Here is a 27,153-nt window from a genome sequence, read left to right as displayed (position 1 = left end):
TTCTAATTTCTTAAGGTGGAAGCTCAAATTATTTGAGACTTGTCTTCTTATTAATATAAACATTTAATGCTATAAATTTCCTTATAAGCACTATTTAGCTACCTTTGACAAATTTTGATATGCTGTAGTTTCATTTTAATAAAAATGTTTTCTAATATCCATTGTGACTTACTCTTTGATCCATTGTCAAGTGTGTGTTGTTTAATTCCCAACTGGTTTGAGATTTTCCTATTTTTTGTATTGATTTCTAGATTAATTCCATTATAATCTGAAGTATACTTTGCATAATTTCAATTCTTTAAGTTTGTTGAGATTGTGTGACCCATGATATGTTCTACCTTGGTGAATGTTTGGTTTTTTAAATTTGCATTTTCTTTCTGAGTTTGGGATTTGGGTTTTCTTAATCACTCAAGCCTCTTTCTGGAAGGTTGTCACTCACATCCCATTCCTTTCTTTCTCTAGGACACCCACGATGTGCGGAGTGATGATGAGGATGGGTATGAAGAGGACGAGGAAGAGGAGGAGGAGGAGGAGGAAGAAGCCACCAAAGGCAAAGAGAGAGACTGTTTGAAGAATGGCCTTGGGGCCAACAGGCATCTCATTCTCAATGGTCAACATGGCCGTTAGGTTGAAGTCCATGCAGCTACCGGGTCACAGTGTCCTCTAAGGGCTGCTGGAAGCCAGAGTTGCTTCCCCCTCCACAGCTGTGGCCTACAGAAGCCACAGGGACCCCAGATTCTGCCCTTTCCTCTTTTCAACCACTACCTTCCTCTCCCCCTGAGATGTATTTAACAAAATGTTGTTAATTTGTGTTAAAATGTTAAATATAGCATCCCTATGGATTTTACTGCAGTTAGGACTCAGACTGGTCAAAGATTTCAAGGATTTCTCCAGAGGCCCATTTCAGTTTTGTGTTCATTCATATATGTGAGACTGGTGGTTTTCCATGCGCTCATGTCATGCCAGTAGGACTTTGCACCTTGCCACCTTGCTCACTCTCAGGATTACTTGAGAGGTTCTAGGGGAACCCACTTTTTCAGGTGTGTTCAGCCACAGAGAACAGCTCATTGCCTCCCAAAGTGATGTGGAGGATGCAATGCAACAGTGGCAGAAGGACCAAAGGAGGTGACCAGGCTTCCAGGGCTCACTGGCCACTTTCTGATGTGTGTGGTTTTTTTTAAACCTTCCAAGCCTTGGTGTCCAGTGGGAATAGTAATATTTGCCTGGCCTACCTCATGGAGTTGGAGTAAGGATCAAATGAGATAACAACAGAAGGAAAGCGTATAACTGCCAACTGCAATGTGACTGTTACCTGACCCTGTTTTCACTATGATGCCAACTCTGGGAGACAGAAATCTGGCTACACTTGGCACTGAATGGGCCTGAACAAAAGGCACAATCTTAAAAAATTTATTTTAAATGTGTCTGGAGATACCCAGAAGTTCAAATATCCAGAAGGTTGTTTCCATTATATTTGGTAACAGCTACCCAGGGATGATTCTCAAATTCCCCCAAATTCTCTACCCCCAGGTCCCCTGGCCAGTGGAGGCAGCCTGGGCCCCAATTCCTTATTGTCTTTTGCTGGCCTCTCACTCGCTTCCTGAGAAGGAAGCTTTCCTGCCCCTGCCCCTGCCCTGAGCCCCTCCTTCAGGCTGGCAGAGCTGCCCAGACAGCAGTAGGATCCCTCTGGGGGCCTGTCCCGGAGAGTCAGACCCAGGGCAGGCTGCTCACCTAGCCATTATTTCCCGGAAAACCTGAGCCTTTGGGACATGACATGTGTGCGAGCTGTTGACCCAAGTGAAATCTTAGAAACAGAAAGAGAATGCCACACTCTTTCATCTCTGCTATGCAACCCAATCAGACTGCTCAACAGTAAGACAGAACAAAACAAAAGGCTGCAAAATACCCCCTGAGAAATGTCCAAGGACAAGTGTTAGAGTCAATGGCAGCTCTTGGGGCTGCAGACCACTCAGGGAATACAGATACAGATACCAATACAGATACAGATACCAATACAGGCTGGTGGGTCAGTAGCCTGCTGGTGGCCCCCTCAGGGGGCACATCTGAGCCCAGAGTGCAGGGCAGACCTGAGACTTAGGGTTCAGCTGGCTGAGGAGAGGCTGAGCCTTGCAGAGGAAGAGCTTGAACGGAACACACAGATACCCCTCCACACACACACACACCAATCTCTCATATTTTGGGGGCCACATTTTGCACTTTTGTCCCATTTGCTTGGGGCCCCTATTATAAAACCAAGCGGGAGTTAGGGCTGTGAGGGCTGGCAAGACATCCACACAGGCCCCCCTGATGCAGGCTGCTGCTGCTGAGTGGAAAGGCACAGCCCAGCAAGGGTTCCCCGGTTTTTATTCTTTAATAAAAAGATGTTTTTAAAATCTTCAGGATAAACAAAGACAAAACTCAAAACCCTTGCTAATTCTTTCCCCATCAAGATCTCTTCCTGAGGAGTCATTAGAACAACAGGAAAACCTATGTCAAGTTTTCTCTGCCTGTTATTTGCTTTTATGAGTACAATGACATAGGCATCATATGTACAATGTTATATTATAAATCTAGAATGCCTCCACTCCCTTTAGGACATAGCTGTTAAATTATTATTAATATTATATTATATTATTATTATTGGTGGAAGAAAAATCCCATTGAGACACTATGTTTTATGTTTCCAGTTAACATACTGTTTTTTTCCTTGATTTATTTTGGTCTTGTCTCTGTACCAAATTATCTTCTCACTTAAGGTAAAAACATGTTTATTGGCTGCTCTAGCCTCCAGTTCTTTTTTTTTTTTCTTATTTAAATGTGAAAGGTAAACTTGATAGGCCAACTTCAGCTCTCTCTGATACAACCGGAAGCACTGAACTACCTCTGGAAAGGTAGATATGCATTTTTGTAACATCCTCTATGGCTTTTGTGGTCATTTTAAAGGTCACCTCTCTTCGTACCAGAACCAAGGGCTCACACTATGCCAGATGACTTTATAAAAACACAGTCCACTGTGCCACCAATGTTATAATGGTGAAGACTTACAATAAAGCAAAGGCAGAATCCGGAGGAGTAGATTCAGCACACACATTGCTTGGCTTCTGAGAGATCATTATCGCTCTCACCGACAAGTGGAAAAAAAAAGATTTGCCTCTAGAAATGCCCTGCTGGAAATCAGAGGGAACAGGGAGAAGGGTAGAACCAAGTTAGGACATTAAGGCTGCTGCCTTTGGCATATCAGACTCCAGACAAGAGGAAATAGGCCTGACGGGGGTAACCTTCTTGGCTGTACACAGTGCGGACAGACCAGTGTGGGCTGGGGTCTAACCTGGGTCATGGCATCTGGGGCCTGTGGTGCAAGGCAATGTTGAAGTGCTAAGAAAGGGGACTGATCCGAAAGGAACTTTCTTGACTACATTTTCACTGTGACTGTAGAGCAAGTAGACATTCAACAGATAAGAGAATGTTACGAGCAAATTTATGTCACTAAATTTGAAGGTGTGAACAAAATGTGTAAGTTCCTAGAAAAATGCAACTTGTTAACATGGGCACAAAAAGAAGTAGATATTTAAATAGCCATCTAAATGAAACAAAATTCAATCCAAAATTTTGAAATCCACTCCTCTACCCCCTACACACACAAAATCTTTAGGCCCAGATGGTTCATCCAGTGGATTCTTCCAATATTTAAGGAGTAATTAACACAGGTATTATACAAACTTCTGTAGAGACCAAAGGAACACATCCATACCTGTCTCATAAGGCCTGCATAGTCTCAATACTAAAATCTGAAAAGAATATTAGGAGGCAAAAACCCAACAACTATTAGCTAAATCATTTGTGAACCTAAGTACAAAATTCCTCAACACAAAGCAAACTGAATTCAACAATATGTAAAGAAGAGAATGCATGACAGACAAGTTGGGTTTATTTCAGGAAGTTGTGGTTGATTTATTATTTGAAAATCAATGTTACCATTTTAAAAGAGTAAAGGAAAAAGCCGTATCTTCAAAAGCTTTAGATAAAATTCAACAACTATTTATTTGAAAAAAAAAAAACTTCACAGAAAAGAAGGAACTTCCTTAATCTGATTTAATAGCACCTTCAAAAAGCATCAAGCCAGCATCATATGATGCTATAATGGCCAAATACTGAAAGCTTTCCCCAAAGGGATGATCACTGAGGGATGTCCATTAATGATGCCCATCATCCTGAATATATTCAACATTGTATTTTTCATCCTGCCTAATGTAATATTTCAAGAAATAAAAATTATGAGGCTTGAAAAAAGTAAATAAAAACTCATATTACAAATGAAATGCAAAACATCCCACACATAGTGTGTGTGTGTGTGTGTGTGTGTTTAAATTTATACAGAAATGTCAAGAAACAAGACTGGCTAAGACAATCTTTAAAATAACAAAGCAAGAGAACTCATTTTACTAAGTACCAGGACATACTACCAAAAAGGATAGTAAAGCAGTGTGAGATTGGTATGAGCATAGACAAATAGAACAATAAAATTGTATAAAGACCAGGAACAAACTCATGCATATATGCACAGTTGGCTATCTTAAGGATAAAAATTAAACTTGATCCTTACCTAATACCATATACAAAATAAATTCCAGGTGTTTTTGTAGATCTAAATGTGAAAAAGCTTCCAGAGGGAAACATAAGAGGACATTCATCTTCATGACCTTAAGATAAGCAAAGGATTCTTTTTTTTTTCAATATATGAAATTTATTGTCAAATTGGTTTCCATACAACACCCAGTGCTCATCCCAAAAGGTGCCCTCCTCAATACCCATCACCCACCTTCCCCTCCCTCCCACCCCCCATCAACCCTCAGTTTGTTCTCAGTTTGTAAGAGTCTCTTATGCTTTGGCTCTCTCCCACTCTAACCTCTTTCTTATTTTTTTCCTTCCCCTCCTCCATGGGTTTCTGTTAAGTTTCTCAGGATCCACATAAGAGTGAAAACATATGGTATCTTTCTCTGTATGGCTTATTTCACTTAGCATCACACTCTCCAGTTCCATCCACGTTGCTACAGAGGGCCATATTTCGTTCTTTCTCATTGCCATGTAGTACTCCATTGTGTATATAAACCACAATTTCTTTATCCATTCATCAGTTGATGGACATTTAGGCTCTTTCCATAATTTGGCTATTGTTGAGAGTGCTGCTATAAACATTGGGGTACAAGTGCCCCTATGCATCAGTCCTCCTGTATCCCTTGGGTAAATTCCTAGCAGTGCTATTGCTGGGTCATAGGGTAGGTTTATTTTTAATTTTCTGAGGAACCTCCACACTGTTTTCCAGAGTGGCTGCACCAATTTGCATTCCCACCAACAGTGCAAGAGGGTTCCCGTTTCTCCACATCCTCTCCAGCATCTATAGTCTCCTGATATGTTCATTTTGGCCACTCTGACTGGCATGAGGTGATATCTGAGTGTGGTTTTGATTTGTATTTCCCTGATGAGGATCGATGTTGAGCATCTTTTCATGTGCCTGTTGGCCATCCGGATGTTTTCTTTAGAGAAGTGTCTATTCATGTTTTCTGCCCATTTCTTCACTGGGTTGTTTTTCGGGTGTGGAGTTTGGTGAGCTCTTTATAGATTTTGGATACTAGCCCTTAAGCAAAGGATTCTTAAAACAAAAAGCAATATGGGGCGCACCTGGGTGGCTCAGTTAAGCATCTGACTTTGGCTCAGGTCATGATCTCACGGTTCATGATCTCACGGCCCCTAGTCGGCCTCTCTTGCTGACACTGTGGAGCCTGCTTGGGATCTGTCTTTCTCCCTCTCTCCACACATCCCCTGCTTGCACGCTCTCTTTCTCTCTTTCTATCTGTCTCAATAGAAATAAAACTTAAAAAAATAAAGCATTACACATAGAGGAAAACATTAACAAATCAGAGTAAATAATAATAAAGAAATTCTATTTCTCAATAGACACCATGAAGAGAGTGAAAGGGAAAGCCATAGAGCAGGAGAAAATATCTGCAATACTTAAAACTGACAAGACTCATATCCAACACATATAAAGAACTCCTACAAATAAAATCTGACAACCCAATTAAAAAAAATCAACAAGGCACTTAACCAGATGCTTTACAGAATACCATAACAGTTAAGTAAATATATGAAAAGGCGCTCAATTTCATTAATCATTAGGAAGGCTGCTAGTACCAAGCAGCGATCACGTGGAACAATAAGAACTTACATACTGCTGCAGGAGTATCATTACAGCCACTTTGAAAATGTTTGTCATTTCCTAAAATTGGATGTATGTGCATATTACAATCCAGCAGCTTTACTATTAAGTGCGTATCTAAAAAGCACATGCATGAACCTCAAAAGAATGCATATGCATGTTCTTACCAGCAATGTTCATGATAGCCTAAACAAGTCATTTCCAAATACCCATTAAGAGTAGAATGGGTAAGTAAATTGTGGTAGACAGTAAAACCTTGGTTTACGAGCATAATTTGTTCTGTAAACATGCTTGTAATCCAAAGCACTTGTATATCAAAGCAAATTTCCTCATAAAAAATGATGGAAACTCAGATGTTTCATTCTACAACCCAAAAATATTCATATACAAATTATTACAATACAGTAATATAATACAAAATATTTTAAAAAATAGAAAATACAAAGAAAAATAAATTAACCTGCACTTACTTTTGAAGACCTTCACAGCTGGTGTGAGGGAGACAAGAGAGAGGAGGGTTATTATGACTTTCACTGTCACTAATGGAATCACTGCTATTGGCTCAGTGGAATCTTTTCTTTACGTGCAACTTTAATAAGGAATCTATCCAATGACACTTCCTTTTGCAGCCTTTTGAGGATTTCGCAGAAATGTGACTTTGCGTTGTCGCTAGATTCATCCCTCGCAATGCTACAGCCTTATTCGGTGGTGCTTTTCTACAAAACTTTGCACTGTCTCCCACATTTTACACATCTCCCTAATCTCATTTGAAGTGAGGGATTCCTCCCCCTTTTCCTCCTCCTCCTCTGCAGACAAGATGCAGATGAAGACTTCTTACAAAATCTTGCGATTTTGGCCAGTCGCATACCTCATTTGTACTTCTTGATGACTTCTTAACTTCCACTGTAATCATCTCCTTCTTCTCACTGCTTTTCTTTTCAACCTTTTTCTTTTTAAAAAAATTTTTTCAGTGTTTATTTATTTTTGAGAGAGAGACAGAGTGTGAGCAAGGGAAGGTTGGAGAGAGAGGGAAACACAGAATCAGAGGCAGGCTCCAGGCTCTGAGCTGTCAGCACAGAGCCCAACGCAGGGCTCAAACCCACGAACCATGAGACCATGACCCAAGCCAAAGTCGGATGCTTAACTGACTGAGCCACCCAGATGCCCCTCAACCTTGTTCTGCCTGGGGGCCATTGTATACGCTTGCATGGATGTTGACTACAGTACAGTATCAATAAACTCTTGTCATATACTGTATTTAACATAACTGGTAATAAGGTGGTAGAGGAAAGGGTCTATATCTGCAGGCAGCCTGACCTAGAACGAAGCAAAGCATTCTTAAGCTCACTCTTGGATGGAAAAGCAAAGGACTGTCTATAGGTGCTTCGCAGTGACAAAAAATACACTAGTATTAGTTGTGGGTACCTTCCAATGTTCTGAAAAAAATCACTGATTTCTGCCAAACACCTTGGCCTGAGACCAAGCATCTGAGCATAGGAGACCATCACCCACATTCTCGCAGAGAGAGACCAAGAGAAAGAGAGAGAAGAATCATTGGCACAACCGTGATCAAGTGATATTCAGCATCCATACTATTCATATTGCAAGACATTGGTCATTTTATCAAGTTAAAATTTATTAAATGTGTTTGGTAGTCTTGTGGAACACTTGCAGAACAAGTTACTGGCAATCCAAGGTTTTATTGTATTTATATTATGGGATACAATATAGCAATGGAAGTGAACTGGTATTTACAACAATGTAGCTTCATCTTCCTATCTGTTTTTCAAAAGAAGCTAATGGAAAATGAATATATAATTTACATTTCCATCTTTTCATAAAGTTCAAAAACAGACAAAACCAATCTATGATGGAAAAAGTCAGAGGGTGCCTGGGTGGCTCTGTTGGTTAAGCATCCAACTCTTTGTTTCAGGTCAGATCATGATATTGCGGTTTTGTGAGTTCAAGCCCTGCATTGGGTTCTGTGCTGGCAATGCAGATCCTGCTTGGGATTCTCTCTTTCCCTCTCTCTCTGCCCCTCCCTCATTCATGCTCTCTCTGTCTCTCTCAAAATAAATAAACTTAAAAAAAGAAAAAGTCAGGATGCTTGTTACCTTTGGGGAGAAGAGAGATCCTGCGCCCGGATTGGGTCAGAGTGGGTTTTAAGGTACCAGTGACTTTCCGCATCTTGACCTGGATAGGGCTTACATGAGTGTGTTGAGTTTGTGATAGATCATCAAACTGTACACTTATGGTTTGTATGCTTTTATGTAGGTATAAGTTTCTTAAAAAGTTGCGAAAATGAGGGGCTCGGGTGGCTCAGTCGATTAAGCATCTGACTCTTGGTTTTGGTTTAGGTCATGATCATCTCACGGTTTTGTTCATGAGATCAAGCCCTGCGTTGGGCTCTGCACTGGCAGTTTGGGATAATAATAACGTGATATAGGTGTGCCTGGGTGGCTCAGTCAATTAAGCATCTAACTCTTGGTTTCAGCTCAGGTCATGATCTCACAGTTTCCTGACTTCCAACCCTGCATAGGGCTCTGGGCTGGCAGTGCAGAACCTGCTTGGGATTCTCTCTCCCTCTCTCTCTTCCCCTTCTCCGTTCATGCTGTCTCTGTCTCTATCAAACAAATAAAATAAATAATAAGGTAAAATAATAAATGCACATGATGCACATAATGTTCATGTACATGCCTTAGGTCTCTCTCCCTCCCTCTCTCTCTGTCCCTCCCCTGCTCACGCTTTCTCTCTCTTTCTCAAAATAAATAAACTTTTAAAAAATTGGTTAAAAAAAAGAAAAGTTGAAGGGATCTGTTATATTCACCCATATTGTTACTCATTCTGTTGTGTTCTCTTCCTTCCTGGTATTCTAAGTTTCCTTCTTTTATCATGCCTTTCTGTCTTGAATATTCTCTTTAGACACTTTTTTGGGGTAGGTGCTCATAATTCCTTGCTTCCTTTAGCTAAGGAGGTTCTGATTTTGCCTTCATTCCTAAAGGATATTTTTGCTGGGTATAGAATTATAGAATAAATAACTATATAATTATAGTTAGTTTCTTTCAGCATTTGAAAAATGTTGTTTCCTTCCAGTTTTTATGGTCTCTGATGAGAAATCTGTCCTTATTTGAATTGTCTGTCCCCTATTGATAGATGTCATGTGTCTCTTGACACTGTAAGTTTTGTCTTCAGTTTTTAAAAGTTTGATTATGACACATGTTGATATGAATTTCTTTGGATTTATCCTATATTGTGTTTCCTCAGCTTCTTAAATCTATAGGCTTATGTCTAACTGAATGAAGACAATTTTCAGTCATTATTTATTTGAAGACTTTTCCAGCCCCTCTCTTTTTTTTCCTTTCCCATCTGGGAGTCCAATGACACACATATTAGCTCTTCAGTTACACTTACACAGGTCCATGAGGCTATCTTCATGGTTTTGTTTGGGGTTATTTTGTTTGTTTTTAATGTTTATATTATTTTTGAGAGAGAATGTGAGCAGGGGAGGGGCAGAGAGAGAGACTCTGAAGTGGGCTCTGCGCCAACAAGCAACAAGCCTAACATGGGGCTCAAACTCACGAACCATGAGATCATGACCTGAGCCAAAGTCAGCTGCTCAACCAACTGAGACGCCCAGGCACCGCATGTTTTTGTTTGTTGGTTCACTCTATTTTCTCAGGCTCCCCACCAGACTTAGGCTGATATACTGATGCCACCCTGGCTGGTAGGGACACCTCATTGCTTCCCCATGTGGCTTCCACTGACACTGCAGAGCAGGGTGAGTTCTCATTATTGATAGAGTGTAGTGAAAGTCCTAGTTCACTCTGCCTTCTCTGACACCAGCCCAGTGTAGGGAGGGGGGCAGTATGCCTTGTTACAGCTGCTGAAAATCTAGACTTCTCCACTGATCTTTGCTGATAGAAGTAGGGGGAAAGCATAGTTTTTCCCATAGTGTTAGGGTAGAGAAGTTATTGTCATTGTTCAATGTCTTGCTAAGCTCTCTTTGCTAGTCTCTTGGCTAGAGAGAATGGGGCTTTTGGAGGGCTGTCTGTGCCTGTGATTTGCTAGCTTCTCCAGCACTCAGTCCTGGACTTATGAGGTAGAAGGAAAACCCAAGGAAGTCACTACTGTTGTTCCTTGGATCCTGAGGTCCCTAGCCAGTCTGCGTTCTTTTCTCCACCTTTCAGTGTCTTCTCATGCTTGCTTGATGTTTTGTATCCAGGGTTTGTAACTGTACTTAGTGGGCAGAATAGGAAGAAGTGCATTTACTCCATCTTGTCTAGAAGTCTTCTCTTGTAATAATTAAGTTTATTCCATTCATATTTATTGGTATAACACTTATATTTGGTCTAAGTTCTCTCTTATTTTCAGATTTTAAATTTCTCCTCCTTTTTACCTTTTCTGTGGGGATTATTTTGCAGTGCATGTAGGTATGTGTTTCCCTTCTGTGAATCTGGAAGCTTTACAGTCATGTTAGACTTCTGAATGGTTAACTTTATACATATTATGTGTGAGGTTATAATTTCAGATATTAACTAGAGTTTCCTAGCTTCCAGTCTTAGTAGAGCTCTGGCTCACACCAGGAAACTGGGGAGAGCCTTCCTGCTCAGGGTGATCCAGACCAAGAGCTATAGATAACACTTGGCTCTGGCAGGCCCTGAAGAAGGTTAGTTCCTCCTTTTTCCATGTTAAATGTCTTGAAAGGGAAGTGAAATCTGGTTCAAATTTCTAACATGGAAACCTTGGTGTCTACCTAATTGTGGATGTGCTCCTTTGGAAAATGAAGAGATAATTGGGGTCAACCAATATATATTTTAAATAGTACAACTTGAGTATTTTTCTTACATTTAACTCACCCTGCAACCACTTAGGAATATTTTGTGTAACAAGGTTTGATTTTCTATTGGAAACCCACATACATTCTGGAATTGCAGAAGAGGGAAACCAAATCCCTGAGGAGGTCTGGGGATCCCGAGTCTATGGGGAGCTGGTTCCACCCACTGCTTGCTGACCTTGGGGAAGGCAACACTTTGTCTTCCATCTTCCACTAGTCCCATCAGTAAGATGATTTTATTGAACTTTCTTTTCTGTCCCAGGTGTTAAAAACAAAACAACAGGCCATTACTGAGGATCCCTGGATGGGCCAATGTTTATTTTTATTTATTTTTTAAATGTTTATTTATTTTTGAGTGAGAGAGCACAAGCAGGGGAGGTGCAGAGAGAAAGGGGGACAGAGGATCCAAAGCAGGCTCTAAGCTGACAGCAGCAAACCCAATGTGGGGCTTGAACTCAAGAACTGTGAGATCATGACCTGAGCTGAAGTCAGCCAATCAACCAACTGAGCCACCCAGGCACTGCATGGATGGGTCAGTTTTTAAATAAAGAAACCTAAGTCCACCTAGGAGAAGGGACTTGCCCATTGTGACTAAGTCATACTAGGTCCCATCTGGGCACCTTTTGGTAAAGGACTCAGGTCCTTTGTGATAGTGACAGAGGCCTGGCAGAACACAGAATCCATACAAAGGGGCTGAAACTTTCCCACTTGAAATCTGAACAGGAAACCCCACACCTTCCCCTCAAGACTTGGCTCTAAACCCTCACACTACAAGCAGCTTTCTTACTCTGGCAGTTTTCTTGGCTCTTTACCCCCACCTCCCCACCAGTGATAGCCATATATCTCCAGAGGCTTACCAGCTAATGTCCCTGGGTCCCTGCGAACAGCCACCATTCAGCCCCAGTACCTGTGAGCAAGTAACTCAGCCTGTCTCACACAAGCTGGTGCAGAGAACGTTAAGTCATTGGTAAGTAAATCTGTCCTATGTCCCAGTGAAGCCTAGACCTGCCTAGACCTGTGAGTTGCCATCTGGCTGCTTCCTCACACACAACCTGTTGATTTTTTTTTTAATGTTTATTCATTTATTTTGAGAGAGAGAGCAAAGTGTGTGCCAGCCTGGAGAGGGGCAGAGAAAGAGAGAGAGAAAATCCCAAGCAGGCTCTGCACTGTCAGCACAGAGCCCAACATGGGGCTCTATCTCACAAATCATGAGATCATGACCTGAGCCCAGATCAAGAGACAGACATTTAACTGACTGAGCCATCCAGGCTCCTCACAACCTGTTGTCACTGTCCTTTGTCCTTAGGGCAAATAAAACCTTCCACCATGTGGCCCTCAAGCTCCTGTTAAGGAGAAGGGTGAAAGTGGGTAGAGACAAAATCCACAGGCTTTCCAAGAGAGAGGGTAGGTCACAAAGAGAAAGGAATAAATCAGGAAGCCTCGACCAGGGCTGCTCTGGGAAGACATCTGTCCCTGGGCTGGTGCTGTGGGTGCCCAAGCAGTTTGGGATTTGGGACAATAGTGCTTGAGATCCTTGGCCAGCCATTCTTCCACACTGGGCATCACCTCACACGTGCTATTCCCACTGGTCGCTGTAAGTGGTGGAAACATCCCCTGGAACTCACTACCTTACCAAATGAAAGAACTGGTCTTCCATGGGCACCCTTCCTTTTTATAACAATGACATCAGTGAACAAACCCGTTGATAGACAGGAGCCCCTGGGCCACATCCTTGGGCTTCTGCACCAGCCCTATGGGTTGAAGCAGACGTGGTAGAGACCTCTCGGAACAGACATGGAACGAACTGCATGCACGCCTTGCCCCCAACAGAGGCTGCTGGGTTGGGGCTCAAAGTCTCTTTGCCCCAGGCTTTCGGATGCTGCTGTTCGGAGGAAGGCGAAGGGGTAAGGGAAGGGCTTTGTAACATTTATATTGAGATCCTAGGATATGAATTTGATCTTAGAAGACAGAACTCAGTGCTTCTCACTGCAGGCTGTAAATACCACTGAAGGGTCTGGATGCTGTTGGGGCTTTGTATCCAACACACTCTAGAGTAGGAGCCCTTAACCTGGACCCAACCGAGTCATCCTCTGCAGAGGCAGAAGAATCTGTCCCCTTAGGCATCCAAAGACAGCCCCACTGGGGTCAGGTTAGAGATAAGAGGGCAACAAGTCAGATGGTACATTAGGATAACTCAACAGAATATGCATGGTGGCCACCAAGGAAAGGTATGGGAAGGCCAGGCCCATGGGTAGGGCTAGCTTGGGATTTACTATTAAGGTTAAACTATGAAGCCACAGATTATTTATTTTAAAAAGAAAAACAAACGGGGCACCTGGGTCGCTCAGTTAAGCATCCAACTTCAGGCCAGATCATGATCTCATGGCTTGTGAGTGCAATCCCCACATCAGGGTCTCTGCTGACAGCTCAGAGCCTGGAGCCTGCTTCTGATTCTGTGTCTCTCTCTTTCTGTGCCCCTACCCTACTTGTGCTCTGTCTCTAAAAATTAACATTAAAAAATTTTTTTTAAAAAGTGGATTCACTTTTTTATTTATATAATTTCATCTGTGATATTTCATATAATTTCACCCAAATGATGAATTATAGGTCATCAGTGTGCAGATGAGGAGACAAGGGTTTGTGGGGAGCTAGGTAAAGCTGAACTCCATACAACAGAGGATGGTTTCTGGAGTCTGGTGTCCCCACTTCGGAGTCACAGCACACCGCTTATGAAATATGCAGCCTGGGGAAGCTTCTTCATCTGTGTGAACCACTATTTTCTTGGTTCTAAGAATAATGCTTTCCCCTAAGGTATGTTGTAAGGATTAAATGAGATCTCTTTTGAAATGACACAAAAATAGTACTAGCTTTGTTTCTGAAATACAGGCAGAAGTCACCCATCTTGTAAATGGCAGAGCTTAGATTTAAATCTGCACTTTTGACTGATCTCTAAGAATGATACTCTTTGCATTGATGTGATTAAAACATATTTATCAAGGCCTACTATGTGTCATTCCAAGACACACATTATCACAAAACACACCCCAACCTTGCTCATGCTAAATCTAGTGGGCAAGGGACACAGAAAACAGGTGTATCAGTCAGAGAAGCACTGAAATCACTCAAGGTATTTCAAACAGAAGAGATTTAATGCAGGGAATTGGCTCTAAAGGGGCTGAAGACTGAGAAAGGTCAAAGGGACACCAAGTTACCTAGAGATAGTAAATGCAGGAAGTGGATACAAAAGCTTTTCCAGAATGTAAGTGCCTGGAGGAGAGGTCCCCCCTGGGATTAATGCATAAATTCCCAGAGAATTGACTCTGCACTGCTGGCCCCCATACTCTGGGTAGGTGATAAGTCCAGGCAGCTGCTGCTTGTACCACTGAGGAGAGGAGGCCCTGTGGCTGGTTCTTGAACCTCTGAGAAGGGGACACAGTGCTGGGACCTCCATAGAGGAAGCCCAGGCTGGCAGGTGAAAGAGGCAGAGGGCTGCGGCACCTGGGTGGCTCATTTGGTTGAGCATCTCTTGATCTCAGCTCAGGTCATGACCTCACAGTTCATGAGTTCAAGCCCCACACTGGGCTCTGTGCTGGCATTATAGAGCCTGCTTGGGGTTTTCTCTCCCTGTCTCTCTGCCCCTCCCCCACTCCCTCTCTCTAAATGAATAAATAAATAAATAAATACTTTTAAAAAAGAAAGAAAGAGGCAGAGGGCTGGCACTCTGTTTCTCAAAGGGGCAGCACTTGGCTCTTGCTGGCATTTCTGAGGGGCTCAGTTGAAGCTGGTTCTGAGCACTAGGGCCAGGCTGTCAGCTGCTGCCAACAGAAGCTGGAAAATGGGGCACCTTGGTGGCTTAGTCATCTGACTCTTGATTTTAGCTCAGATAATTATCTCTTGGTTCGTGGGTTGGAGCCCCCCATGGGGGGCTTTCTCTGTCTCCCTTTCTAGCTCTACTTGGGATATCCTTACTTGGGATTCTTGTTTCCCTTTCTATCTCTAACTTTCTTCTGTTCACATTCTCTTTCTCTCTCTCACTTTCTCAAATAAACAAACATTAAAAGAAAGAAGCTTAAAATTAGGAAGGAGCATCCTTCTCACTTCCTCCTACATTCCCAGTTAACTAATTAGTTAACTAGTTGCAGTTAGTGCCTTCCTAAGTATTCCTATAAGCAAACCTAACAAGAAGCCAAGTGGCAAGGTCTAGGATGTGTAGTTAGGAGAGAACCGGCCTCAGCAAGACAGAGCAGAGTTTAAAAGGGGGCATTTAGAGCTGAGCGGTAATAGGTAAATAATTAACACAGCTTCTCCATCTGACAACTCAGCACCCACACAGGACCTTCTACACATATTCAGAATTCCATACAACAATGATAATGTCATGCTTCTGCCTAACAAGATGCAACTGAAAAAGAAGAGATAAAAATTAGTACAAATACACACACACACACACAAAGGGCAAGCAACAAAGACATTTATTTACACAGTGCTATAATCCTCATTACAGTCAAAGGACCAGTATTCGTAATTTATAAATTTCCTTAACAAGTTAGGACATTATCACTCTTTCTATTCCAGAATGTGTGGAAGATTGGCATTCGACCTTTTTTTTTTTTTTTTTTTTTTTTTTGAGAGTGAGAGACAGAGAGAGAGAGACAGAGACAGAGACAGAACAAGCCCAGGGAAGGGGCAGAGGGAGAGGGAGAGAGAGAATCTTAAGCAGATGCCACACCCAGAACAGAGCCTGATGTGGGGCTTCCTCTCACCATAGTGAGATCATGACCTGAGCCAAAATCAAGAGTCGGACGCTTAACCAACTGAGCCACCCACACACCCGATATTTTCTACCCTTTTGATATGAGTATTTATAGGTTTTTCAGCCTTTCTTCCGTTTTACTATAAAGGCTATAAATTATCCTTTTACAGATGGCTTTAGTCAAATCAGAAATTTTAATACATAGTTGTTTCATTGTCATTTAATTGAAAATATATTAAAATTTCCATTATGACTCTATTTTGGCCCATAGGTTACTCAGAAGTATATCTCTTAATTTCTAAACACATATACATTTCCTAGTGATATTTTTATTGTCATTTTCTAGCTGAATTGCACCGATCAGGGATTATGCTCTATTAGGGTCGGGATTGGGGCCTGCGTGAAATAATCCTACGACTGCATAAACATTAAATTCAACCATCCCATAAAGAACACTGCAGTTCCAATGGCTTCATTGGTGAATTCTACCAAATATTTAAACAATAATAATGCCATTCAATATATATACTTTTACAGAGAATAGGAAAAGAAGAATCACTTCCAGTTTCCTTTACGAGACTATAATAATCTTGATTATCTAACAAAAACATTGTGAGAAAGGAAAATTGCAGGCCGAGCTCACTCATGAACATGAATTAAAAAATCCAAAACAAATTACGAACAAACAGAATTTAAAAATTTAAAAACTTATTTTAAAATACACCATACGAAGTTAAGTTTATTGTAGAAAAGCAGGAGTGGTTTAACTTTAAAAAATTACTGTCCAACAAAGGGTGATGAGATAATTGGTGAGGCACATGCAAAGAACAAACACAACAAGAACTTGGATCCACATCTCTTTATTAACTCAAGATGATCATTAACTCAAAATGATCATAAATCTAAACGTAAAATCTAAAATACAAATTTCTAGAACTCATAGAAGAATATCTTTGTGACCTTGGAAGAGACAAATATTTTTTCAGTACAACCCCAAAAGCTGGATCCATAAAAGAAAAGAAATGATCAGCTGGGTTTCATTACAATTAAGAATGTTTACTTTTCAAAAGACATAGCTAAGAAAACAAAAAGACAAGTGACAGAGTGGGAGAAAAAATAATTTCAGATCACATATTTAATAAAGGGCTTGTATCCAGAATACATAAAGAACTCTCAAGCCTAAATATTAAGAAAACAAACAACTAGATTTCTAAATGGGCAAAAGATTTGAGCAGATCCTCAACCAAATAAGACAGATGAATGGCAAATAAACACATTAAAAAATACCCAACATTATCAGTCAGCAAACTAAAACCACACATGTTAGAATTTCTCAAAATGAAAAGACTGACCATTGTAAGTGTTGGCAAGGATTTGAAGCAAGTGGAAATCTCATCTGCTGATAGGATTGTAAAATGGTACAGTTGCTTTGGGAAATCATTTGGCATTTCTTTTTTTTTTTAATGTTTATTTATTTTTGAAGGAGAGAGAGACAGAGTGTGAGTGGGGGAAAGGCAGAGAGAGAGGGAGACACAGAATCCGAAGCAGGCTCCAGGCTCTGAGCTGTCAGCACAGAGCCCAATGCGGGGCTCAAACTCACGACAGTGAGATCATGACCTGAGCCAAAGTCGGATGCTTAACCGACTGAGTCACTCAGGAGTCATTTGGCATTTCCTAAAAAGTTAAAGACTCATCTACCATATGGGCCAGTCATTCTACTCCTAGGTACTTACCTCAAAACAATAAAAGCATATGTCTATATAAATATTTTTATAGGAATGTTCATAGAGGCATTATTTGTAACAGAAAAAAACTAGACACAGCCCAATGTCAATGAGCAAATGAATGGTTCAATAAACTTGGATTATCCATAACTAATGAAATACTACTCAGCAACAGAAAAGAATAAACTGTTGATACACATAACAACATGGAAGAATGAATCTGGAGCGAAAAAAGCCAGACAAGAAAGAGCACAAACTCTGATATTCCATTTTTACTATATATATATATATATATAATATATAATATATATATATTAGATATACACACAAAACACAGATACATACATTTATATATGTACACAGATATATACATACATGTACGTATATTTATTTATTTATTTATAAAATTGTACACAACTTAATATGTGAAGTTTATTATGTGTCAATGTTACCTGAATAAAGTTTTTAAAATTTTATGAACGTTGGATGTAAAAAAAAAAAAAGTCAATATAGTTCTCCCTCCGCCTCTGGGTAGGATGGAGTAGGCCTCAGCCAGCTAATGTTCCTGCTGACAACCAACTAGAAAAGGTGAACACATTTTTAAAACATTTTTTTAAGTTCATTTATTTTGAGAGAGAGAGACAGGACATGAGCAGGGGAGGGGCAGAGAAAGAGGGAGAAAAAATCTCAAGCAGGCTCCACACTGTCAATGAAGAGCCTGGTGTGGGGCTCGAACCCACGAACCATGAGATCATAACCTGAGCCGAAATCAAGAGGTGGTTGCTTAACTGACTAAGCCACCTAGGATCCTCTGGGTGAACGTATTTTTAAATCCTGTGTGCAAAAGCACTGGGAAGCTAGGAAAACAATGAGGGCTGAAGAGAGTGGAAGTTCGGGGGAAGACAGAACCTCAGCTAGGATACTCCCCTGCCTCTGCCTGCAGGGAATTTGGTTGCATTTGCTCCTCTGCTGCCCGGGCTGCTGCCCAGGGCCAGAAAAGCCAACCTGGCTTTGGGCAGCACCCTGGAGTGATGAAATATAAAGCTGAGGGCCTCAAGCCCCTGGCTGGTGTTTCCTGGAGACATTTGCTGAATTCTGAAGGCACGCAGGCAAGAAGCTAATGAGTGAAGAAAAAACTTTAGAAAAGCAGAGAAATGGACCAGTGCTTGGGCGAGAAAAGACTCAGGAGGGAGAGAGGCCCTGGGGGACAGTAAGTAAGAACCGAATGTCCTCAAGGGAAGAGTGAGTTGATACTGGCTTGCTGAGATTAGTCTTTCCCTGGGGACACTTCTCAATTTGGGGTGAGTAAGGGTCCCAGAATCCATGGGGAGATGCCAGAAGAGGGCTGTTTCTGTGGGACAAAGAACTCAGCACAAACAACTTTTTGTTTAGTTGGGGCTGGACTTGCAAGTTGCAGACAGATGCCCAGATGGACCCTTGAGATGTGTGTCAACTTCTGAAACCACACAGCAGGACAAAATGCAAGGACATTCCTGTAGTGCCAAGTGTCGTGGAGAAAATCATCCTCCAAATCTCAAAGGAGAGCCTAGACGAGGGGACCCAAATGCAGACTATTTCTTACCAGCTATAAGTTATTTACAGCGATACACTTTATTTTTTTAAGTTTATTCATTTATTTTGAGAGAGAGAGAGAGTGTGTGTGTGTGTGTGTGCGCACGTGTGTGCCCGCCTGCACGAGTGGGGGGAGGGGCAGAGAGAAAGGGAGAGAGAGAATCCCAAGCAGGTTCTGCACTGTCAGGGCAGAGCCCAATGTGGGGCTTGAGCTCATGAACATGTGAGATCACGACCTGAGTTGCAATCAAGAGTCAGATGCCTAAACCAACGAAGTCACCCAAGTGCCCCTACAGGGATACACTTTAAATACAAAGACGTAGAAAGTTGTACTAAAAGCAAGGGAAATAATTTATACTTGACCCTTGAACAATGCAGGGGTTAGGAGCCCTGATCCCTCGTTAGCTAGAAGTCCACATATAATTTTGACTCCCCCAAAACTTAGCTACTATTAGCCTGCTGTTGACCAGAGGCCTTACAGGTAACATAAACAGCTGATTATCACTATTTTGCACATCGTCTGTACTATATCCTGTATTCTTACAATAAAGTAAGCTAGAGAAAAGAAAATGTTATTAAGAAGATCATAAGGAAAAGAAATACATTTGCAATACTGTATTGTAGTCATAAAAAAATCCACATATAAGTGGACTGGTGCCATTCAAACCCATGTTTTTTAAAGGTCAACTGGACTGTAAAAAAAAAAAAAAAAAGAAAGAAAACAGCTCTCTAAAAGCAATAAAAAACAGGTGCTTACAGAACTAAAACGACAATAGACAAATTCACTCAAGTGGAAGACTCTAACCCACCTCTCTAAATAACATAAGCAGAACATTAAAAAAGAGAAAAAAACTAATAGAGATATAAAAGATCTGAATAAGACAATCCACAAATCTGACCTAGTTAATACACAAAGAACTCTTTACCAAACCATGACAGAATTTGCATGTTTGTCAAATGCCGATAGAGCACATATTAAAATGGACTATATGTGGGCCAGAAAGAAAGCCTCAATACATTTCTTTTCAACAGGACAGAGTATGTTCTTGTCCACAGGGTAGTAAGCCAGAAAACAGAGCCATGGGAGAGTCAGAAAATTCTCAACTGCCTGGAAATTAAAGACTCTGCTTATAAATAGTCCATGTGTCCAAAGTTCCAAACAAAAATTTGAAAATATTTTAGCATGAATGGTAAAGAAGAGATCAAAACACATGGGCAGTAGCTGTTAACAGTGCCAGGAGGAATTTTGACTTCACATGCATATATATATACATGAAAGGCCAAAAGGAAAAAAAAAAAAAGAGCAAAAACAAAAACATAAACCCAGTGTTATTAGATGCCATCAAAAGAGCTGTAAGCAAAGAAATCAAACTTAAGTGAGAGAAAGGAAAGAAACAAAAAAGACAAGCCAAGTATTAATGAAGCAGCAAATGGATGGGCATTAGAAAAATCAACAAAGCCACAAGTGGGTCCTTTGAAAAGAATAATAAAATTAAAATCCTCCTCACAAACTAATTTGTTATTGTAAACTTTCCTACAAAGAAAATCCCAAGCCCAGATGGCTTTCTTGATGACATTTCCTAAATATTTAAAAAATAACACCAATTGCACCTAAATGCTTCCAGATAACAGAAAAAGAGGAAACATTGTAGCACTTTCATGAGACCAGCATGATCTTGATCTCAAACCCTGACATGGGTGTTCTGACAAAGAATTATAGCCCATCTCTTTGATGAACGTAGATGAAAAATCCTTACTAAAATAGTAGCAAATTGAATCCAATGATATATAAAGAAGATAATACATCCTGACTAACTGGGTCTTATTCCAGAAATGCAATCATGGTTTGACACCCAAAATTGAATTAATGCAACTTATCACATTAACAGGAAAAAATGAGAAACAAATAATATGATGATGTTACTATATGCATTCTCAGTAGAGATGGTATTACTCCAAAAGGGATGAAAATTGGTTTGTGCACCAACAGATACACACTATATCTGTAGTATGTATTGGTGAAGTGTTGAAGATGTTCTCTCTGAGATCCAGGGTGAAACAAAAATGCCCTCTATCATTATTCCTATTCAGCATTGTCCTGGAGGTCCTAGCTAATGAATAAGTTACAATGAAAAAGGAAAAGGCAGAAGAAATGGGAAGAAATAAAATAATCATTATTCTCAAATGACATTATTATATACATAGAACGTTCAAAGGGTCTACTTACAAACTATTAGAATTAGTCAGTCAGTGAATCTACTAAGCTTTCTAAATGTAAAGTCAACCTACAGAAGTCAATTGTACAGACCTGCCTCAAATTGCGTTGGGCTACATCCCAATAAACGCATCATTAAGTTGAAACTGTACTTAATACACACAACCTACTGAACATTATAGGTTAGCCTGGCTCATCTTGAATGTGCTCAGAACACTTACAGTCGCCTACAGTTGTGCAAAATCACCTAGCACAAGCCTATTTTATAATAACGTGTTGAATAGCTCATGGAATTTATTGAACACCACCCTGAAAGTGGAAAATACGATGGCTGTATGGGGACAGAATGGTGGTAAGTATATGGATTGTTTACCCTCGTGACAGCATGGCTGGCTGGGAGCTGGGGCTCACCGCCACTGCTCAGCATCAAAGAATATTGTACCACGTTATCACTGGCTCAGGAGGAGATCAATATTCAAAATTTGAATTACTGTTTCTACTGAACATGTAAAAAATGTTAAGTTGGACCACTGTTAGTCGAAGACTGTATTTTACATACCAGTAACAAAAGATAGAAAGTCAAAATTTAAAGATTTAAACCATTTACTATGACATAACAATGCAAATATATGAGAATAAAAATATAACAAAAAATTCCGGGACCTCAGTATTGAAATCGTTATGACATTATTGTGGTTATTGGCTCAAGGTTAGACGAAGATACATGAAACAGAATAGAGTCTGGCCCCAGACCCACACATGCCTAGGAAGCTGCCCCAAAGCACAATGGGGAAATGATGGTTATTGTATCAGTTTGTGTCCAATCAGGACACGGAAACCCAGTGACTTAAAGAAGGGAAGTTTAGTTCTTTATAACTGATTGAGCTATGATACATGAGATAACATAAGATATAAGAGGATGCTGGGTCTGAGCAAGAGTACTCAGGGAGGTACAAACTTGGGAGAAGGGTTCCATTCTCAGACTGAGGCTCAGATTTCTTCAGATAAGGCATGGTTGGAGCCCCTGGATGTCAGAATTCTCTGGTTTTCCCCAACCAGAGCTGGACAACAGTTGCTGGGCAAGCAGGACGCAACCCCTAGATTGCAAATGAGCCACAGCTGAAGGCCAAGCATATAAATGTGCAGAAGGGGGCACTGGTGGAAGTGAGAGGTCGGAGTGTGCAGTGCCTGTGCCCAAGGGAGCCATGGAAATGTGAGCACCAGGCTGGGCTGGTATTGCCAAGTTGCTGAGAAAGTGGGCTTATGGCTTAGGCAAACATCACTGGATGTCCTCAAACTCACACTGCAGCCACTGAAAGCAGCAGGAGAGGCCCCTCCCCTTTCAGTGTCCCTCCAGTTCTTTCTACTGAAAAAGGGTAGTGTGGAGTTCACATAACAGAGAACTGCTTAAGAAGCTCTGTGCCCTACTGCAGAGAAGGCATTGAAATGTGTAATTGGAGCTGAGAGGCAGTAAGTTGATCACTGGCACAATTATTTTCAATAAATAATACTGGTTCAATTGGAAACATAAATAGAAAAATATCTTTTCCCCTTTTCTGCAAAATTAATTCTACAGATAATTAATCTAAATGTCAAAGATAAAATAACTCCAGAAGAAAACATAGATTTGGGGAACATTTCTAGATTTTAGAATGGTTTCTAGCTTTTAAAAATGTATTATAGGTTTTTGGAAGGAAACATAGGTGAAAACCTTCAATATTTGGCAATAGGCAAATGTTTCTTAAGTAGGACACAAAAGCACTAACAACAAAGGCAAAAATTGGTAAATTGGACGTTACTAAGATTTGAATCATCTGTGCTTCAAAAACCACCATTAATCAAGTGAAAATAAAACCAACAAAGTGGGAAAACATAATTGCAATATATCTGGCCAAAAATTCATATCCGGAATATGTGAGGAAAGTTTAAAACTCAACCAGAAAAAGAATAGAAAATGGGCAACAGACTTGAATTGGCACCTTACAAAGAAAATAGCTTAATGGCCAAGAAAATCTAAAATGTAAATTTTTTAGTTGTCGTAGACTCTAAGTCTAAAGTTCTCTTTTGCCTAGCAAGAGAGCGGACGCGGGATTAAAAAGAGAGATGGCTAATGTCCGGAGGAAAAAGACAAGAGCTTTGCCCCGTATTTATTCAGATCAGAAGGCTTGCAAACGTGATGGGCATGTACAAAGAGACAAAGAAACTAGGAACATTAACTTGTGGATGTGAGGGGGGAAAGGGGATTTTGAAGATATACACTGTTTGGGGTTTGGGTCAATATAAAAAAAATCCATGCGCCGGGCAGATGGGTAGATGGTTGTTAACAGCAGACAGGAGGCGCCGTGCCTGTTGATCTTTGCTATCCTAGGGGATGAGACAGATAGGGGAAATAACCTCAGAGTTAACAAGACACCTTTTCTTTTGTTAACCATCTCCACTCCGGGCTGCTTTGCCTACAAGCCCAGTGGTCCAAAGTCCAATTCACCAATTTACCAAATCTGGCCCTATTCTCCTATGAAAGCAGCTTTCTGCTATAGTACTAAACTTGGGGTGCTTTCACCCTGAATATCTAATCTTGTTATTCCTATGTATTGGGCACCTTTGTGCCGATTCTATTTCAGGCCTTTGCCTCTATTTTGGGGAGTTCAGCACCCCCTCCCTATTTTGGGGTGCCTTTGCACCTCCCTATTCTTGGCACCTTTGTGCCTCCCTATTCTTGGAGTGCCAATCTGGTTACCCAAACTCGGGTGTGAGCATTTTATGACTTTGTGTTTCTTTATGCCTTGTTAACCCATTGGTGTAGGCCTGGGGGATTCCTAAGTTTATCCCCCACATTTAGTCATTAGGGAAGTGGACATTAAAACTACTACTGATGTACAATTATAGATGCACGATACTAGCTAAAATTAGAGTTGTTTTTAAATTTATTTCTGGGCTCTCAAGTCTACTCCCTTTATATGTCTATCCTTCCAAACTTGTTCCTTTTCAAAATTGTTCTGCTATTTGGATCCCTTGTATCTCCACATTACTTTTAGGGTCACCTTGCTGATTTCTGTAAAAAGTCAACTAGCATTTTGACAGATATTATGCTGAATCTGTAGATCAGCTCCTTCATACAATTGACATGTTATAAATATTGTCTTCCAGTCCAGGGGCACACAAAAATTTGTATACAAATGTTCAAAGCAGCATTATTCATGATAGCCAAAAAGTAAAACAAAATGTGTACAGCCACACATTAGAGTTATTTGACAAAAAAGAAAAAGAAAAAAAAAGAAAAGAAATAAAAGTATTGATACATTCTACAACATGGATGAACTTTGAAAACATTATGCTATGTTAAAGAAACTTGTCACAAGAGACTCATCCCATATACACAAAATGTCTGGGATAGCTGAATCCATGGTGACAAAAAGTATATCCTCAGGGTAGGGGTGTCATGGAGAGAATAGGAAGTGATGGCTAATGATAACTGGATCAAGATTAATTATTCTTTTTTTATTTATTTTAGAGAGACACAGTGAGCAAGTGGAGAAGAGAGGCAGAGGGAGAGAGAGAAAATCTTAAGCAGGCTCCACAATTGGCACAGAGCCCAACGAGGGGCTCAATCCCACGATTTTGGGATCATGACCTGAGCCGAAATCAAGAGTCGGATGCTCAACCGACTGAGCCACCGAGGCACCCCAAAGATTAATTATTCTAACATTAGATTGTGGTGATGAGTACGCAGCCCTGTGAATGTACTAAAAAAAATTGAACAGTATGCCTTAAAAAAGTCAGTTTTGTAATATGTGAATTATATCTGAATAAAGCTGTTAAAAACAAATTGTGGTAATTTTAGACAGTGAAAGAATAAATAGCAATGAAAATGAACTGCCGTTGTACGTAGTATGATGTGTGCATGGACCAATTTAACAAACATGTGACTTATGTCAAAGTAGCTATATACAAATAGTGTGTGATTCCATCCATGTAAAATCCAAGAATCACAAAATTAAACTATAGCATCAAAGTTAAGACAGCAGTGATGGCAGGTGCCAATGGGGCTCCTGATCTGATGGCCATGATATTGTTATTCTATAGGTTGATTATATGGGTCTTCATTTCGTAGTGGTTCACTGAGCCTTCCATTTACATTTTGCCCATTTTTCATATGTGGGTTATACCTTAGTAAAGATTTTTGTATTCTTATTTTTTTTAAGTTTATTTATTTATTTATTTTGAGAGGGAGAGACAGAGTATGCGAGCAGGGAAGGGCAGAGAGAGAGGGAGAGAGAGAGAATCCCAAGCAGGCTCTGCACTATACTATGAGTGCAGAACCCAACTCGGGGCTCGAACTCATGAACCCCGAGATCATGACCTGAGCTGAAACCAAGAGTCAGATGCTTAATTGACTGAGCCTCCCAGGTGCCTCTACTTTAGTAAATATTTTTAAAAGAACCTGATAAGCAAGCGTTCTTGAGAAAAATCAATGTGTCCTGATTCCAGAGTCATTATCTTCCAAGCAGCCATCCTCTCTTTGGAACGGGCAGCCCTTCACTCGACACCTGTCTGTAGGACACAACTAATTGGTCACCCTGGTGAAAGACTCCAGCCTGCCTGCTTGTCCTGGGATGGGCCACAACCGAAAGTTCTCTCTGCTACCAAGGCCCTGGATTTTCCACCAAGCTTAGCTAGACAATGTAAGTTCTCACCTATAGGTGGTCTTGAGGGCTTTTCAAGAAAGAAAAGGCTGTGATAAACCCAGATGCTTTCGAGTTGGCAAACACCCTGGATTCTATCTTTGACCAAAGGAACTTGGCTAGGTTCCACTTGCATTTTGCCAAAACCCCCTCTTACTTTAACTTGAGAAATTTCATTGAGAAACTTGAGATACTGTGGATCCTAAGGTCAGCTTCTTCCCAGGAGTGTTACTTCTTCTATTTTGCTCCCAGAGATATGGCACAGTCAGAAACCAGGAACACCTGGAGCCCACTGTGAGGAACAACACCAGGGGCCCGGCACCTAGGAAGTTCTCAAAGGGGCACCTGGGTAGCTCAGTTGGTTGAGCATCTGACTTGGGCTCAGGTCATGATCTTGTGGTCCATGGGTTCGAGCCCCACATCAGGCTCGCTGCTGTGAGCACAGAGCCCGCTTCAGATCCTGTCCCCACTTTTCTGCCTCGCTCATGCTTTCTTTCAAAAATAAATAAACATAAAAAAATGTGTGCAAAGCGTCTCTAGAAGTGATGTCCTTCCAAGACAGTCACACTGTAGTACGTGCTCTGGTCTGCCAGCCTTGTTTCAGGATTTTCACACTTTGTGGACATTCTCTTTCTGGAAATAATTTTATCAATCTTGGACCTGTTGATAGCTCCCTTCTTTTCTACTGTTTTTTAAAAATTTTTTTATGTTTATTTATTTTAGAGAGATAGACAGAACGTGAGTGGGGAGGGGCAGAGAGAGAGGGAGACACAGAATCTGAAGCGGGCTGTAGGCTCCGAGCTGTCATCATAGAGCCTGACGTGGAGCTCGCACTCACAAACCATGAGCTCATGACCTGAGCCGTGAGTCACCCAGGAGCCCCCCACCCCTTTTTAATGTACTATACTTGCTCTCCTTGGAGGCATCTGGTGAGAGCCTGATTGTTCAGTGGGATTTAGTGTTAATTTTTCTAACAACATGATACTTGAACTTGGACATTTTTTGTCTTCTAGGTTTTTAGAGGATGTGGGTTTTCCGAAGTTATGGTTGTTCTTCATGTTGTTCTGTATTACTTTTCCAAGGATGTGTTTGGAGATTTGTATTTAAATGGCTGCCATTACCTTGACTGCATAACTCTCTTGTTTTTAAGAAGAAG

The 27,153-nt window shown here is 40.8% G+C and overlaps 1 protein-coding gene across 8 annotated transcripts in view; it reads left to right on the top strand.

Annotated features, from left to right (window-relative positions):
* CERS3 (ceramide synthase 3) overlaps positions 1–2,776 on the top strand; it is a 120,198-nt gene extending 117,422 nt beyond the window's left edge. For all 8 annotated transcript variants that reach the window (XM_042988197.1, XM_042988196.1, XM_007095854.3 and 5 more), the window contains one exon: positions 463–2,776. In XM_042988197.1, the coding sequence (XP_042844131.1) occupies positions 463–627 (165 nt within the window). In that variant the 3' untranslated portion in view covers positions 628–2,776. The remainder of the gene's footprint in view (positions 1–462) is intronic.
* Positions 2,777–27,153: the final 24,377 nt, after the last annotated feature.

Source organism: Panthera tigris, chromosome B3 (genome assembly GCF_018350195.1).
Source record: "Panthera tigris isolate Pti1 chromosome B3, P.tigris_Pti1_mat1.1, whole genome shotgun sequence".
Lineage (NCBI taxonomy): Eukaryota > Metazoa > Chordata > Mammalia > Carnivora > Felidae > Panthera > Panthera tigris.
Note: the sequence above shows the minus strand (reverse complement) of the source record. Positions and strands in the feature narration are given on the sequence as shown.